Genomic DNA, 19,104 nt, shown 5'->3' on the forward strand with positions numbered 1-19,104 from the left:
GTGCATACAGATATTATTGTGTGTGTGTCTCCATACGAACCCTCGCAGAAGGGGCAGCATTCTCCAGGGATCTTGACTGGGTTCTGGCAGCTCTGTTTGCAGGCCATGGCGGTACAGTGGGGCTCTCCATCCACACACTGACAGAAGGTGCAGTCATCCTCCTTCCACTGCTCCTCGTGGCCACGCAGCTTGTTGTTCACCCAGCAGCTGGCCTCTGTGCTGTCCATAGACAGGAGCTCCACATCTGGACACACAGAGAGGGAGACAGACAGAGGCTGGGATCAGAAGGAGAGAAGCGTGGGAACTATACTGTGCTGTTTGGTATGCCACCCTTACTTGTAAACGCTGTGTGGTACATATGCCTTGTGACACACACTCTACTTCCTAACAGATTCAATAAAATCATCATCAATGCCGTTGTCATCATCAACTACAGTGGAATTAGACACATTCATACAACGCGTCATAGCCACGTAATTGAGTTAACAAAGGACATGGTGGAATCAGAGGTGAGGGAAGCAGGATATTCCTGGTGGGACCAGGAGAAACTGGCCAACCACCAAGACCGGTGGATGAACCCTCAAGAGCTCCTCAAGGAGTCAGAGAGTGGATGTAAAGCAAATGTACTGGGATCTAATGTATGTAAGTAGAGCTGGATGGAAAAGCATGTCATATTGGAGAAAGATGAGTTAATTAAAAACACAGCGAGACATACATATCTCATTTCCTGTCTCTGCAGTGTCTAGTCTTTCCCCATAAGAGGAGTTAACCTCAGCCACGTGCATGTCACACAGATAGAGTTGCATCCGTGCCCCCGAAGGCCAAAGAACAGTTCAGGGTTCAGTGCCATAAATTTCACTCCAAAGCAAAAAAATCCCATTTAAGAGCATTAGAGTGCCTTCAGAAAGTATTCACACCTCTTGACTTTTTCCATATTTTGTTGTGTTACAGCCTCAATTTGAAATGGATTAAATAGAGATTTATTTTGCCACCGGTCTACACACAATGCTCCCATAATGCTACACACAATGCTGAAATGTCTTGAGTCAATAAGTATTCAACCCTTGTTATTTCAAGCCTAAATATGTTAAGGAGTAAAAATATGCTTAACAAGTCACATAATAAGTTGCATGGACTCACTCTGTGTGCAATAATAGTGTTTAACATGATTTTTGAATGACCACCTCATCTCTATACCCCACACATATAATTATATGTAAGGTCCCTCAGTCGAGCAGTGAATTTCAAACAGAGATTCAACCACAAAGACCAGGGAGGTTTTCCAATTCCTCGCAAAGAAGGGCACCTATTGGAAAAAAATAAGACAATGAATATCCCTTTGAGCATTGTGAAGTTATTAATTACACTTGGATGGTGTAGAAATACACCCAGTCACTACAAAGATACAGGCATCATTCCCAACTCAGTTGCTGGAGAGGAAGGAAACCGCTCAGGGATTTCACCATGAGGCCAATGGTGACTTCAAAACAGTTACAGAGTTTAATGGTTGTGATAGCAGAAAACTGAGGATGGAACAACATTATAGTTACTCCAAAATACTAACCTCATTGACAGAGTGAAAAGAAGGAAGCCTGTACAGAATAAAAATATTCCAAAACATGCATCCTGTTTGCAACAAGGCACAAATTGATGTAGTTCTGTCCTTGAGCTGTTCTTGTCTATTAGTGTTCTGTATTATCATGATTCATGTTTTGTGTGGAATCCAGCAAGAGCGGGGATACTAATAAAAGACCAATACCAATGTAATACTGCAAAATAATGTGGCAAAGTAATTAACTTTTGGTCCTGAATACAAAGTGTTATGTTTGAGGCAAATCCAATACCACACATTACTGAGTAGCACTCTCCATATTTGCAAGCATAGCGTCGGCTGCATCGTGTTATGGGTATGCCTTTCAGGAGCATAAATAAATGGAATGGAGCTAAGCACAGGCAAAATCCTAGAGGAAAACCTGGTTCAGTCTGCTTTCCACCACTGGGAGATGAATTCACCTTTCAGCAGGACAATAACCAAAAACACAAGACCAAATCTACACTGGAGTTGCTTGCCAAGAAGACAGTGAATGTTCCTGAGTGGCCGAGTTACAGTACCAGTCAAAAGTTTGGACACACCCACTCATTCAAGGGTTTTTCTTTATTTTTACTATTTTCTACATTGTAGAATAATAGTGAAGACATCAGAACTATGAAATAACACATGGAATCATGTAGTAACCAAAAAAGTGTTAAACAAACCGATATATGTAAAATTGTAGATTCTTCAAAGTAGCCACCCTTTGCCTTGATGACAGCTTTGCACACTCTTGGTATGCTATCAATCAGCTTCACCTGGAATTGTCACGTTTGTGTGTATAGAAGGACCAAGGCGCAGCGTGCTCTGAGTTCCACATTTTATTTTTGTGAAACTTTACAAACAAAAAAAATAAAAAAAATAAAAGAAACAACCAACACTTCGTGACGACAGAGGTGCTACATGCACTGACTCAAAATAAGATCCCACAAACAGGTGTGAAAAGGCTGCCTAAATATGATCCCCAATCAGAGACAACGAGATTGGAAACCAAATCAGGCCAACATAGAAATACAAAACTAGAGTACCCACCCTAGTCACACCCTGACCTAACCAAAATAGAGAATAAAAAGGATCTCTAAGGTCAGGGCGTGACAGGAATGCTTTTCCAACAGTCTTGAATGAGTTCCCACATATTCTGAGCACTTGTTGGCTGCTTTTCCTTCACTCTGCGGTCCAACTTATCCCAAAGCATCTCAATTGGGTTGATGTCAGGTGATTGTGGAGGCCAGGTCATCTGATGAAGCACTCCATCACTCTCCTTCTTGGTCAAATTGCCCCCACACAGCCTGGAGGTGTGTTGGGTCATTGTCCTGTTGAAAAATAAATGATAGTCCCACTAAGCGCAAACCAGATAGGATGGCGTATCTCTGCAGAATGCTGTGGTAGCTGGTTAAGTGTGCCTTGATTTCTAAATAAATCACTGACAGTGTCACCAGCAAAGCACCCCCACATCATCACACCTCCTCCTCCATAATTCATGGTGGAAACCACACATGCGGATATCATCTGTTCACCTACTCTGCGTCTCACAAAGACACGGCGGTTGGAACCAAAAATCTAAAATTTGGACTAATCCCAAATTTGGACCAAAGGACAGATTTCAACCGGTCGAATGTCCATTGCTCGTGTTTCTTGGCCCAAGCAAGTCTCTTCTTCTTATTGGTGTCCTTTAGTAGTGGTTTCTTTGCAGCAATTCGACCACGAAGGCCTGATTCAGGCAGTCTCCTCTGAACAGTTGATGTTGAGATTACTTGAACTCTGAATAATCTATTTGGGCTGGAATTTGAGGTGCAGTTAACTCTAATGAACTTATCCTCTGCAGCAGAGGTAACTCTGGGTCTTCCTTTCCAATGGCGGTCCTCATGAGAGCCAGTTTCATCAGAGCTTGATGGTTTTTGCAACTGCACTTGAAGACATTTTCAAAGTTCATGAAATTTTCCGCATTGACTGACCTTCATTCCTTAAATTAATGATGGACTTTCATTTCTCTTTGCTTATTTGAGCTGTTCTTGCCAAAATATGGACTTGGTCTTTTACCAAATAGGGCTATCTTCTGTATACCAACCCTAACTTGTCACAACACAACTGATTGGCTCAAACACATTACAGTTTTCTCCAACTGCTTACACACAAAATCTTTTCATGTCACACGATTTTTGAAACCTCTCACTCAAAGTGCAAAACTACACACCAAATATCCAAAACCATAAGCTATTTCTCAGCCTTTGACTCAGTTGTCAATTGCATAAGACACTTTTTTCAAAACACTACACACAATTCTCTACCTAAAACACAAAAATCTAACAGGAAGTGACTTTCTTTCCTTTTCCAAACACAACCAATCAAAATGCTACACTTATTCACCAGGTCACACACACACTCCTCACATGTGCAAACACTAATTGCTTAACTGATCACTAACCAATCACTGCTTTACTGTAGTATAGGCCTATAAATAGGTCAAAGGTCAGATTACCTGTTTTGAACAATGGATGCCAACAATGGACAGAGAGCAAGAGGAGTAGGAGGGAGAGGCAGGGGACAACAACGAGGACAAATTCAAAGACTTGAAGTTGGAGGAAGAAGAGGATGAGGGCAAAGAAGAGAAGGAAGGAGAGCCATCTCTGATGAGATTAGGGCAACACTTGTTGATCATGTGATCAACCACGGTTTGACCATCAGAGAGGCTGGACTGAGAGTCCAGCCCAACTTGAGTCGATTTACAGTGGCGTCCATAACTCGAACCTTCAGAAATGAGAACAGGTATGCAACTATCTAATGACTATTTTAGCATTACAGTAATGTACTGTAAAATACGTATGACTGCATAGTATTGCATAAACATTTGTAACTGTAAGCCATCCATTTACTGCACTGCATTGAAAGAATGAGGTTGGTTATCATGCTGTACTACGTTTTTGTACATTGTTTACAGTTCCTATGCTGAACACATACTGTGTTTGAATTCTGTACAGAGTGGAAAGGCAAAGACATCATCGAGGACGCTTGTTTACAGATGTACAAGAGACTGCAATTATAAATATGGTTTTGGCCAACAATGCAATTAGGATTTGAGAGAATAGACAGCATATCTTGAATAATGACACCATATTTAACAACATCAATGCTGTAAGCCTGTCGACCATACAACGCATCCTCCAACGGCACCGAGTGACGATGAAACAACTTTACAAGGTGCCATTTCAGAGAAACTCTGCCAGAGTCACGAATATGCGACATGACTTTGTAGAGGTATGTATGCAACACTACTTCCAGTACTTCAGACATACCATATTTACTCATCTGTATGTCCTTTTGTCTGTTACAGAGTATTGGAGCTGGATGCCCATGTAATTCGCCATGAATTTATGTGGATGAGGTTGGCTTCAACCTCACCAAAACCAGGCGCCGCGGAAGAAATGTAATAGGACAGAGGGCAATTACCAATGTCCCTGGACAGCGTGGGGGTAATAACTTTGTGCTGCCATCACTCAAAACGGGGTCCTCCATCACAATGCCACACTGGGTCCGTACAACACTGGCCATATGCTCACTTTTCTGGATGCAATTTACACAATGCTTGTCCCTGATCCAGATCAGGAGCCTGATAGATTTGTGGTTTTATGGGACAATGTTAGTTTTCACCGGGCTGTTCTGGTCTTAAACTGTTTTGCCACCCATCCACAATTTGTAGTTTTGTACCTACCCCCATATTCACCTTTTCTAAATCTCATAGAGGAATTCTTCTCAGCCTGGCGCTGGAAAGTGTATGATCGCCAACCCTATGCCTGCATGCCGCTTCTCCAGGCAATGGAGGACGCATGTGGGGACATAGAGGTTGCCTCTGTCCAAGGTTGGATACGCCATGCTAGGAGATACTTCCCTCGATGTTTGGCAAGAGAAAACCTATCTTGTGATGTGGACGAAGTATTGTGGCCAGACCCAGCCCGGAGAAGAGATGAAGTGTAGCTTAGCACTGGTGACTGGTAACAAGTACAGTGTACTTGTTACCCCTCTCAGCAGGTTACTTTCACTGTAGAACATTGTATTGAAATGTAGATATAAGCCTATGAAAGACCAAAGAGCTTTAGATTTAGAACAGTGTTTACATGGTATAGCCAAAGATTTACTATTATGAAAGCAGTGTTTGCCATTTGATGCAAATGCTTCATTCTGACGTGTTTATGGCATTTCGAATGCAGTGTTACATTTTGAAGGCGACGTGAGGCATTTTGCATTGTACGTGCAGTTTTGGGAATGGTGTGTACAGTTTTGAAAACGTGTGTAAGCAGTTGTAAAAAACTGTAAGAAGGAAAGAAATTCCACAAATTACATTTTAACAAGGTACACCTGTTCATTGAAATACATTCCAGGTGACTACCTCATGAAACTGGTTGCGAGAATAAGAGTAAAGCTGCCATTAAGGCAAAGGGGGGTTACTTTGAAGAAGCTCAAATATAATATATATTTAGATTTGTGTAACACTTTTTTTGGTTACATGATTCCATATGTGTTATTTCATAGTTTTGATGTCTTCACTGTTATTCGACAATGTAGTAGGTGTGTCCAAACTTCTGACTGGTACTATAAATCTACTTGAAAATCTATGGCAAGACCTGAAAATGGTTGTCTAGCAATGATCAACAATACAATCTGACAAAGCTTGAAGAATTTGGAAAATATTCGGCAAATGTTGCACAATCCAGATGTGGAAAGCTCTTAGAGACTTACCCTGAAAGACTCACAGCTGTAATCACTGCCAAAAGGTGCTTCTACAAAGTATTGACTTAGGGGTGTGAATACTTATGTCAATGAGGTTTTACCCATTTGTTTGAAGTCTAGGACCACAACATAATGAAGCCTGTTTGAGAGGCAACCCAGAAAACACATGGAGCTCCATTTGAGGTGATGTATGTCCTCTGAATTCTGGGAATCTATTTTGATGACTTAAGAGTTTACCATAAATGATCATGATTGTTTTTATTCAACAATTTATTGTGAAGAGAGGCAGGCCATTACCACAGCAGTGCTGTGAGGTGGAGTTGGAAGGTGGTCTGAGGGTAGTGTACTGAACCTGTGTGTGTGTGTGGTGAAGGAGTGGGTCTCCCTAAAGACGGAGTCCTATTTGCCCGATTTGATTCCAGCAGAGATTTGGCTGCTGTGATTCCTCCATCTGTGTGTGATTATACTGAATATGAAGCAGTTCTGCTTTCCTCTCAATCTATCCTTTTATTTCTCTCTCTAGCCATCTCTCACACTATCAATAGCAAGCCTAAAAATACAAATTATAATGCCTTCACACACAGCCTTGAAGCACTTTTAGGGCTGTAGGTGACTTGACCTGTCTACAAATAGATTAGAACAGGTGTGCAGCTTGGGTTGCTCTTAATAACGACGACAAACCAAATACCACCCCCCAGCTTAGAACAGTAACACTGACAATGGCTTCATCAATGACTGGAGCTTTCCATGGCCAAGCAGGGACACAAGATGAAAGCATTCCCCAAAATCTCAGGGGCTGAACATTCCAGGTGTACCTCCAACACTGACCTCCAATAACCTCCCTCGGTCTCCCTCCCTCTCATGTGTCTGATCAAAAACACTGGCAGCCAAATCTGTCCACCACCACTATGCTTCACGAGACCGTCATTTGTTGGCCATATGCGCTGCCGAAACCCAAGCCTTTTAACAGCTCCAACCGCAGGTACCAGCGTTTTTACCTGCCTCTGAGGGCATGTGTTTTAGTGTCGAGGACAGGTACAAAAGGGGTCTCCCTCCATTAAGGCTACCAGATATAATGAAGCCAAAGCACTCACTCAAAGGAGGTTTATGTTCCTGACCTCCTACCCATTGCTCATTCTTTTGACCGGTCCTTGTATGTGAAGCATGTTAATGACTGCTGAGTCCAGCTGAATGTAAACGGAAGCCATTAAGGTAAGGATATTGTACAGCGTGTTGGGAGCCCTGGGGGAGTCTATTACAGCCCTGTCTGCTCCGTACGCCTGCATGCCTGCCTACTAGCCTCCCTGCCTGTCTGGCCACACTCAGAGCAACACTAATGACAAACGGCCTCCCAAACTGTACCAGCTCACCTACACCAATCATACAAAATCTCACATACCTATAAAACTATCTGTAATAGATACTGTTGTATAACTTTAAAATGATGTGTGTACCTATGCATACAGGGCAGCATTCTCCCTCTGGGATGTAGAAGTTCTCACAGTCCAGTTCCGCACATTCCGCTTTGGAGCAGAAGGATATCCCTCCTCGACACTGGCAGAGCCAGCAAGGGTCCATACGGTACACCTCCCCCTCGGAAAACTCCTTCCCGTTGTGGACACACTTGGGGGAAACTAGGAAAGTGGAAGGGGAAACAGACGCTGTCAACCTGAACGACATGTGGGGCTCTTGATGGCTAACATACATTCACGGCTGATGAATGAACATACTATGCTAAACCATCCCATTTGGTGTGTATTAAATAGCTTATCCACCCCAGGTCAGAATGAGTTTGTTGCTTCTGTAACCGTGCATTAACTCAGATGCAATAATTACAGTGTAGCTAGCTGTAGACGGAACAGAAGTGTATTTGTGTAAAGTCGTGCTGAGCTATGCACTTGAGCCGAGAGCCCTGGGGACTGGACTCCAACAGCATTAGACAATGAAGCCAGCTCCATTGGGTGGAATTTAGCAGAGATCTGTGGAGTCTTGGTGGAGGTAGCTCAGCTCAGCTCAGCCCAGTGCTGGGTAAAAGAAAACAGCAGCGGGCTGGGCTGGCACAGTGTGGTCTGGAGTGCTGGGCTGCAGACAGCAGACAAGCCATGTAAAGCCAGCGTAAGTACCGGAAACCTCCACTGTCTGTCTCCAAGCGCCGGTCCACAGAACAATGACTACTGTACGGATCATTAGAGACCCCTAACAAGCCCTGAGCAGCCGCCTCGCAGACGCTACCGTCCAGCCACTGCACACGAAGCTCCTGGAACACCCCGAGAGAGTGGGTGTTTGTATTTGTGTGAGAAAGAGAGTGGTAAAGGAAAAGCACTCTCTTTATTTAGTATTTCATTCATCAAAGACAGCTTTTATCGCCATAAAGGTCTATAATTTCAGTGATTGCCATATGTAATTTTATTGGATTACCAGATAAACCATTTGTCTTTGAAACTGTCATTGGCTATGACTATGACTCAGTGACTCAGGGCCTTGAAAGACCACATTAACTTCTCATTAAAACCATGACCATTAAGTTACTGCAAGAGAATGGTTACGTAAGTAGACCCTGGTCATTGTTTAATATACGGTGGAGCGGAGGGACAGGTACCAGCAAACCACACACATGAGAAGTCTGCCTCTGGCATTCAAGGGTGCCCAGATGCTAACAAATGTAGCTAGCCCTATTAAGGTTTCCATGGGGGGAGGCAGCATCTGTATACCATACCCTGGTAGAGTGCTGTTCTGACCCCTCACCTTTCTCCCTGCTTCCTGGACCAGCCCTGCACTCTAATACAAAGCAGGTGGGCCAACTGAGTTGAAAGTAAAGTGAGGATTTGTTCTCTCTCTCTCTCTCTCTCTCTCTCTCTCTCCCTGCCTGCCTGCCTGCCTGCCTGCCTTGCGTGCAGCATAACCAAGCAGACAAAATGCAATAAGTACTTTGCCGGGCAGAAATCAAAAGGCATGGCAACATTTTTAATGCTTGGGAAACAATAGGAAGTCACATGACAGGATGTTCACATGTGATTTCCGCAGTATTTGTTAATGGTAATCCCTAAAACAAACTTGCGGCAGAGACACTAAATTCCATTCATGCATTCTGATTTCCAGTCCAATCCATATTGAGGATGGGATAGTGGCTGGGGCTGAAGGTGCCATAAAACCCTGTGCTGGCCCACCCTAAAACATTCATGACAAACTCACATGGTGTGACTTGTCTTTCCCAGCAAACAAAAATGCAAAACCCAAATGATAAACAATAAATCTTTATTTTTATTTATTTTTACCCCGTTTTCTCCCCAATTTCATGGTATCCAATTGGTACAGTCTTGTTTCATCGCTGCAATACCCATACGGAGGCGAAGGTCAAGAGCCGTGCGTCCTCCAAAACACAATCCAACCAAGCCGCACTGCTTCTTGACACAATGCTCACTTAACACGGAAGCTAGCCACACCAATGTGTCGGAGGAAACACAGTGCACCTGGCCACCGTGTCAGCGTACACTGCGCCCGGCCCACCACAGGAGTCGCTAGTGCACGATGGGACAAGGACTTCCCTGCTGGCCAAACCCTCCCCTAACCCGGACGACACTGGGCCAATTGTGCACCGCCCCATGGGTCTCCTGGTCGTGGCTGGCTGTGACAGAGCCTGGACTCGAACCCAGAATCTCTAGTGGCACAGCTAGCACTGTGATGCAGTGCTTTAGACCACTGGGCAATTCGGGAGGCCATGATAAACAAGAATTCTGAGGGGATTTTTCTCAGTTTACGGCTTTAAAGTTCTTGAAAAGCATGTACCATACTAGTCTACATCAAGTGTCCTGTCCTGACCTAAATCCATGCCACATGCGACTCCAGACTGTTTGCTCATCTAAGGGTTGATAAACAGTAGGCTGCTGTAGCATGGTCATTTGGGACCATCTGCAATGTCAGATAACATCAGGTCAGAAAGACCTTGCCAGCTCCTGTCCAGTCACCCAGACTCATTCTTCAGCCAGAGCTGGAAACGGTCTCTCATCAAACATGGCCAAAACACACAGGTCCATTGTCATATTAGTCTGTCCACTGACCAAAAACCCACCAAAAGCCAACCTCTGGTCTGTAAAATCATGTGCTCAATGCCTAAGGTTGCTGACAGCTGGGTACTATTATGTGTTTCACAGAGAAATATTATAGGACGCCCAAACTTTATTAATAATAGTGTGTTTTGTGGATGGGGCTTGGTGTTTGTGAGTGACCCAACATATGTGGGATGTTTCTTTTCTGAGGAGGTCTTTGGGGAGACTGGGGGGGATACTAGGGGGTAGGTGCCATGTCTTCATCCTCAGTCCCTCTCTGTGTGATTTCTGATGTGGGCGCAGTCATGCAGGGCTAACCGCCAGTAGGGCAGGCACAAAGGGCGTCAAGTCCGGACCCAAAGAGCAGCAGACACTTGTTATCAAAACACTGATCCCCTAGCCTCTGCAGCCGCCATTCAGCCCTCACCGGCCTGCCTGACTCGATTACACTCCCCCTGGCAGACTGGAGCACATAAAAAGCATTCCCATCAATGAACTGTTGAACCTTTTCCTTTTGGACGTGTGACCAGACAGGAACTCTTTGACACTGCACTTCTGTTGAGCATATTGGTAGCCTAAGCACTTTTCTGGTCACTGCACTCATTAAGTCCATTCATTCCGGGACACGGCACACATTTATGGACGCAGAGGGGCCAGAATGGGAATTTGTTCTGTTGGTAAAACAGCAAATATTTGCTGGGAGCGCAGAGTAAACAGCCAGGTTCAGGTCCCCTCCCTCCCTGCCTAACTCCCTCTCTCCCTGACTCTGTGCCTCCCTGACTGGCTGATTGGCTAGCTGCTGTGAATGTGAAATCTAACTCCGGGCTGTTGGAGGAGGAGAGTGACTTGGCTGCACTACCAACATCTGCTCTCTCTCTCTCTCCCTCTCTCTCTCTCTCTCTCTTTCACACACAAACAAACAAACAAACAAACAAACAAACACACACACACACACACACACACACACACACACACACACACATACACACACAAAGGGCGAGAACACCAGTTGCGAACACGCTCCACAGAGACAATCTGCCTAACGAGGCTCATTATGATTACTATGCCTAGAGGCGTTGAGATTATTTGCGGATATACCCCTGAAAAAAAAAGTGAACCGTCGTCACACTCTGCAGCGGCGGAGAGACTGATAAACAACCCAACCGTAATTACCATCTCATTACTGACTGTCCTTTTCATCACAGGACATTTAGTCAACTGGGATTCTTGGGGGAAATTGTTTTCTGATTAAAATAATTACCTCCGCAAAGGCATAACATTTCACACCAGCACCACTTCTCTCAGCAAGAAAACAAAGAAGACTACACCAATTCTTGGCCTGCTAGGTTTATATACATTACCTTTGAGGCATTCGAACACATCGCAGCAGTCCCCTGGCTTGCCGGTGGCCTGGCTGAGTGGCGCAGTCTTCTGGCCGGAGGGGCACCGGGGCTTGTGGCACGCGCGGAGGTCACAGGTGCACTGGGGGGGCACAGTGGGGCAGCAGCCAGCAGGGGGAGTGTAGCTCTTGGTCAGAACCGAGCCCTCAGGGCAGGAGGGCACGGACAGAGCAGGGCATGTGATCCCGACACACTTCAGCTCCTCTGAAATATACATACACACACACACCGAGTCAGTCACATACAATAACAACCCTCAGTGAGGCATACTGTAACACCACCTTCCACCCGGCTCCAGTCTACAACAGTGCCCACACTGTTCGCAGGGCGGCAGGGGAAAAGGGGGGAGAGGAGTGGGTCTCCCTGGCCTGCATGCTAGTGTTAGTGGAACAGTGTAGAACAGTGGTGCTCATGTTGCAGGCTTGGGGCTGAGTTCACAGCTCAGTACAGTCATCAGATCCCCTTCACTCCGTGGCAGCTTTACAGCATCCTGTTAGGACGGAGAGTAAGAGCTACGCTAGGTTCTAGACACGACAACCTCTCAGCACATCCTGTCTAATGCCTGCCCTGATCTCTGCCTAACCACTGGATCCAGCTCTCACCCCAAACAGCCTCTCCGTCTCACCACCCATTAATACAAGGCCATGTTCAACACTGGACTTTTTCTCCTGCCCTGAGCCTCATTTTAGAAATCACACTACACTTAGCATAGCAGGAAGCCAGAGCCAACATAATGGTCCTGATACCCTGGTTAGGGGGTGCAGGGGGCTCAGGGGTATACTTTGGACACCATTCAGGAAAAGAAAAGTGGACTGGAGTGCCCCTCTGTACTCATATTGTAGAAGAACAGTAGCTACCTTACAAAGCTTGGCTTACCCGATCCTTAACCACTGTTTATTTTTGGTTCTACCATGTCACTGTAATATATACAGAGTCGAGGGATTGGGTGCTGCAGACTTACATCCTGTCCAATAATTGTCAATGTCTAAGTCATTTCACAGATCTGCTCCTAGGACTAGGCTAGAAAGTAGATCTATGACTTTAACGGAGGACTAGAGAAGAGAGAGTGGAATGGTGGAATAAAGCAGTGTATGATGATGACAGTGGAGAAAATTGGTAATTATGTTTCTATTTCATGTATTCCCTTGGGCCTTTACGAAAGGGAACGCCATGAAGCTGATAAATTACTAATAGCCTCATAAGAGAGGGACATTTAATGACTATGATTGCGTATGAGAGGAATACTTCTGGTTTTGGTGGAGAGAGGATCAAATGGGTTGAAAAAGTTTGGGTTTGGTGGATCGTCTAAAAGCTGGTTTGTTGATGTCCTTCCCAGACTTTCGGCGGTTCCCTGGTGCAACACGACTCTAGCATAGGATGTGTCTTATCCCTAACATTTGAGCACCTGTAAGAGGATCCCTGAGGCTGTTCCCACCAGATGGGAAACTGAAATGACAAATGGAGGGACTGGAGCCCAGGGTTCTGACTGTTGCCCCACTGACAGACAGTCCAACTCCACATACAGCCAATGATTCTAGTATTACTTTCAGTGGTCAAACCCTCCGAGGTTGAACATATCGGTCTGACCCAATGCTCGCTCGGCATGTTAATTGTCTGGTTAAGAAGTCATTTGAAGTTTGCCTGACCCAGAAAAGATGAAATGTTAAATTGTGACTTGAGCAGGAGAATCATATTTGGGGTGGGGGAATATCTGACAGATGAAATTAAGGATGAAGGTGTTGGATTTTCCTACCCTGAATAAATAGTGCAGGAGTGTGAGGTAGCGGTCTTCACAGGTCCACCCAAACCGAATACCCCAGCCCCGAACCAAGACCTGAGCCGTCCGGGTCCAAAATTCTAGCTTTTCCAGCAGGTCCGGGTCAGGTCCAAAAAAAATTCTGAGTTACAATTCATATAAGGGAATCAGTCAGTTGAAATAAGTCCATTAAGCCCTAATCTATGGATTTCACATGACTGGGCAGGGGTGCAGCCATGGGTGGGCCTGGGAGGGCATAGGCCCACCCACTTGGGAGCCATGTCCACCCACTGGGGAGAGGCGCAGACAATCAGAATGAGTTTTTCCCCACAAAAGGGCTTTAATACAGACAGAAATACTCTTCAGTTTTCTCAGACGATCCCGCAGGTAAAGAAGCCAGATATGGAGGTCCTGGGCTTTCGTGGTTACATGTAGTCTGCGTTTGTGAGTCCGGTTGGACGTACTGCTCAATTCTCTAAAACAACGTTGGAGGCGGCTTATGGTAGAGAAATAAACATTAAATTCTCTGGCAACAGTAATGGTGGACATTCCTGCAGTCGGCATGCCACTTGCATGCTCCCTCAAAACTTGAGACCTCTGTGTCATTATGTTGTGTGACAAAACTGCACATTTTAGAGTGGCCTTTTATTGTCCCCAGCACAAGGTGCACCTGTGTAATGATCCTGCTGTTTAATCAGCTTCTTAATATGCCACACCTGTCTGGTGGATGGATTATCTTTGCAAAGGAGAAATGCTCACAAACGAGAATGTAAACAAATTTGTGCACAAAATTTGAGAGAAATAAGCTTTTTGTGCGTATGGAAAATTTCTTGGATCTTTTATTTCCACTTTACATGTTGCGTTTACATATTTTTTCAGTATATAAGGCCTAGCCAACATATAAAGATATATTTCTTAACCAAAAGAGCAACTTCGCTGATAAACATAAAAACAATTGTCACTCGGGTCCAATTGAAACGGACCGGTTAGGTTACGGGTTGGGTCTAGGTCTGGTTAATGTTGGGTTCATTCGGGTTTGGTTCTGATTGTTTTCGTAGCCGGGTCCCCCTTTCAGGGCCGAGTGGCGCATCTCAGTGCTAGAGGCGTCACTACAGACCCTGTTTCGATTCCAGGCTGTATCACAACCGGCTGTGATTGGGAGTCCCATAGGGCGGCGCACAATTGGCCCAGTGCCGTCCTGGTTAGGGTTTGGCTGGGGTAGGCCGTCATTGTAAATAAGAATTTCTTCTTAACTGACTTGCCTACTTAAATGTTAAATAAAAACAAAACATAAAATAAATACAAATATTGGGTCCATTCGGATCTCTTTCTGATTGTCCTCGGGTTCATTTGGATCCGGGTCTGGTGGTGATCGGGTCCATTTGGGTTCGAATCCAACTTTTTGAATCCAAAAAGACCTTTAGTGCGAGGTATCTGTACTGTACTGTTTGCTCTAGGAACCTGTGAACAGTGGGGGCAGGCACAAAGCTCGCATTGATAAACTTTGTTACTGAATAGTGTCATAGAGAAGGGGGAAAATTCCCCTGAATTAAGTCGAGCAACAACCCTTTTAACGGTTTTTAGCCTAATTCCTGCATTTGAGTTAAATAAACTTCAGTTAGATAGAAATAATACCTCTGAAATCAGCCTAACAGTAGTAAGTCAGTATCAAATCAAATCAAATGTTATTTGTCACATGCGCCACATTACCGTGAAATGCTTACTTTTCCAACAATGCAGTGTTGAAAGATTAGCCCCCCCCCCAAAAGGAAATAGTAACACAGTAAAATAACAATAATGAGGCTATATACAAGGAGTACCGGTACCGAGTCAATGTGCAGGGGTACGAGGTAGTTGAGGTAACTGTAGGTCGGGTTAAAAGTGACTAGGCAATCAGGATAGATAATAAACAGAGCAGCAGCAGTGTATGTGAAGAGTGTGTCTATGTGTGAGTGTGTGTACGTGTGCTGCTGTCCAATAGAGTGATTTGCGTATAAAGACTTTTTAAACCATGAATTAAATGTTGTGCAATGTTTGCATTGAATAAACTTTCAGTGTATTGTATGTGCCCCAGTCAAAGAAAACAGATTGCTCATTCACTTCTAACAATGGGTGGACTGGAGTACGCTTGGAAACAAGCTGGCAGACATACTAGTGTCATTCAAATGAATGATATTGTAGCCATTCGTGGAAATGCTCCAAATCAAGGAGGTCCAATTAATATACTTTTCTAAAAGATACATTTATGAGCATAACAGGCATGGAAACAGCATGGTAAACTCAGTGGAAGATAGATTTCAGCACATGTTTGTGTTCTATTTGGAAGCACCAATGGGGTAATTAGCTAGTCAGTGGTCACTAGAGCAATCTCTGTATCACAATGGTTGCTATTCTCTAGCTCCAAACAAAAACACAAAGTCCTAATTTGGCATGCTTGATAAATTCAGTCTGTAGAATGGCCAAAATATTCTCTTGTTGGGGTGGTGAGATAGTATGGAACCCTAGCAACACTCCAAAGCCTTAATACACACACACACACACACACGCACGCACGCACGCACGCACACACACACGCAACCTGAAGCCGGGCTTGAGGTGGAATCCGAAAATTGGTTTATTACCACAGAATGGGCAATTGTAAACAATGCATATTTCTGGCATCTCAGAGCCCATTCAAGAAAAAAACCTCTTTGTAAATGAGCCTTTTTTCTACAGAGGGCACAGATGCACAGTATTTGTCTGACTAGAGCAGCTCTGGTAGGCAGAGGAGGCTGTGTTGACAGCCTGAGTTTACTCATGGAAAAAGCACACAATGTGAGTTCTGTTCAGTGACTGACTTTGGAAGCAAGTCAGCAGAGAACAAAGCTGTCTTAGTACAGCTGCCCTCCGTGGGCTTCTGGTCCGTCCTCAGGTTTTATACAGTTTGTCCGCAAAGGGACCCATCAGGCCTGTCTCTCTCTCACAAAAGCTGTGGAGGTCTGGCAATGTGCCCACTGGCGGTTGGGGCTGAAAACGTCTGCATTGTTCTCTTTAATAAAGAACTAAGTCTGAAAGGTGGCAAAAGCCACAGGGTCACAGGAGAGAGAAACATAGACATCTGAACCTCACACTCTAGTTAGAACAGTCAGGAGAGAGAGCAGCAGCAGCCCACCGTCCACACTCAAAAACACACACAGACCTCACAGCTCCTCGCTCTCTCACTCTCAGGCTAAATATTTGTGGCTGAAAAACGGGATCCTGGTGTCTCAGGCAGCAGAGCTGCAGCTGCGGGTCGAGTGCTCTCTTCTCTCAGAGTAGCTCAACACACCCTTCCCCATATTGTCAGATCTCCAATGAGATTGGCCCAGGGAAAGTAAGTGAGAGAGGCTGAGCTTTTATGATGCTGAAAGGGCTGAACAATGTCTGAGAAAAGGGGACTGATTCTTTTCAATGGGCCATTGTCTACAACAGAGCTGGCGCAGAATGCATGGGAGTGGAAGGATGGCACAACTATGGTCCAAGTTGTATGAAACAGGAACAAACGGGCCATGAGGGGAGCTTCAAACAGAGTTAACGGTCTCTGGATCAGCCTTAGAAGACACTGAACATAAAACATGATTTGGGCTGCTATGCTCTGCAGCTGCCCAGTTTGTGGCAGTTAAGGCTGTTGAGTTACGCAACAGTGTTGGCCATCTGCTCGTGTTTACTTACCGACGACCAGGAAAAGCAGAGGCTGGTGATGTGATCTGTGGCCAGGCTAGAGCTGGAGAGCTGGGGCAAGGGCTGGAGGGCAGAGATGGATCTGAGGCTGGCGGCAGGGGCTGGGGCTTGGTTTGGGGCAGGGCTTGAGGGACGGAGCACGGTAGGGCTTGAAGGGTTGGGGCTGGGGCTTGGGAAGAGTTGTGGTGTCTGGTGATCAGGGCTATAAGCTGACTGACTCGGAGCAGTGAGAGGAGACAGTGATCCCAACTCGCCTAGCGGAGACGCTCTTTGCCTGAACCGCCACACAAGCTGTGTTTTGTTTCCCCTCTGAAATGAATGCCATGAAACACACACACACACACACCCGCACACACACACACACGCACCCACACACAAACAACACACACACTTGGACATGAGCAGGCTCGCTGGGCGCGACAAGGGCCGTAGTTTCCGCAAATGACACACAAACACAGAGCGAGGAGAAAGCTAACACCCCTGCCAGCTACTGGCAGTCTGGAATGGTGAGTAATAGCAATACCACAAAGAGGCTGCAGCCAAGTAGAACTAATGATGCTTTCAGGAGAAGGACCCGGGCGGGAGGGAGTGTGGTGCTACAGGTGGGCCAACTCCGTAGTACCAAGCTTCATTTGTACCATGGCATCATGGTGGGCACGGCTCCCGTTTCTGACCCGCATCAACTCCACTTTCTCTCTTTTTCCTCCCTCCACTTCCTCCCTTTTAAAAAGTACTCATACGATTATACTAAACTTCAATACTGCCCCATTTTTACAAATGATGTATACAAACACTAGGAGCAGTTCCATACGAATGGAATTCTACAGTATTACATTGCATGTATTTAAGTATTGTGTTGTTGCAGTGGGGACAGTAACATTAGTACTCTCAAAAAATGATACTTTAAGGAAAATGGCTTTAAATATTTATTTATTTTTATGTTTAGCTCACATAATATAATTTAAACTTATGAATTAAGGTGTCTGTATTATAATACATGTGGCAATGTAGACATTAATAAATGCATTTCTATAGCTTCCAAAATACCAACATGGAGGAACGGTGGCTTCAGAACAGTGTGTCAGTCACCTAGTATATACAGTACCAGTCAAAAGTTTGGACACGCCTGCTCATTCAAGGGTTTTTCTACATTGTAGAATAACAGTGAAGACATCAAAACTATGAAATAACACAAATGGAATCATGTAGTAACCAAAAAAGTGTTAAACAAATTAAAATATATGTTACATTTGAGATTCTTCAAAGTAGCCACCCTTTGCCTTGTTGACAGCTTTGCACACTCTTGACATTCTCTCAACAAGCTTCATGAGGTAGTCACCTGGAATGCATTTCAATTAACAGGTGTGCCTTTGTGGAATTTGTGGAATTTATTTCCTTCTTAATGTGTTTGAGCCAATCAGTTGTGCTGTGACAAGATAAGGTTGGTATTAGGAAAAGAAACCTATTTTGTAAAAGACCAAGTCCATATTATGGAAAGAGCAGCTCAAATAAGCAAAGAGAAACAACAGTCCATCATTATTCAAGACATGAAGGTCAGTCAATACGGAACATTTCAAGAACTTTGAAAGTTTCTTCAAGTGCAGTTGCAAAAACCCTCAAGAGCTATGATAAAACTGGCTCTCATGAGGACCGCCACAGGAAAGGATGACCCAGAGTTACCTCTGCTGCAGAGGATAAGCTCATTAGAGTTACCAGCCTCAGATTGCAGCCCAAATAAATGCTTCACAGAGTTCAAGTAACAGACATCTCAACATCAACTGTTCAGAGGAGGCTGCGTGAATCAGGCCTTCATGGTCAAACTGCTGCAAAGAAATCACTACTAAAGGACACGTGTTTCTTGGGCCAAGAAACACCAGCAATGGACAT

General features: G+C 44.8%; 1 protein-coding gene across 2 annotated transcripts in view; it reads right to left on the bottom strand.

Moving 5' to 3' along the window:
* The window catches only part of LOC115162375 (cysteine-rich motor neuron 1 protein), a 51,163-nt gene that overhangs the window by 19,031 nt on the left and 13,028 nt on the right, over positions 1 to 19,104 (bottom strand). Inside the window, exons 4-6 of one of the 2 annotated variants that reach the window (XM_029713612.1) lie at positions 11,724 to 11,966; positions 7,771 to 7,950; positions 41 to 244 (exon numbers count right to left, since the gene is read on the bottom strand). In XM_029713612.1, coding sequence (XP_029569472.1) covers positions 41 to 244; positions 7,771 to 7,950; positions 11,724 to 11,966 — 627 coding nt within the window. The remainder of the gene's footprint in view (positions 1 to 40; positions 245 to 7,770; positions 7,951 to 11,723; positions 11,967 to 19,104) is intronic. The other variant, XM_029713613.1, reaches the window with a different exon arrangement.

The sequence above is a fragment of the Salmo trutta genome, chromosome 25 (genome assembly GCF_901001165.1).
Source record: "Salmo trutta chromosome 25, fSalTru1.1, whole genome shotgun sequence".
Taxonomy (NCBI): domain Eukaryota; kingdom Metazoa; phylum Chordata; class Actinopteri; order Salmoniformes; family Salmonidae; genus Salmo; species Salmo trutta.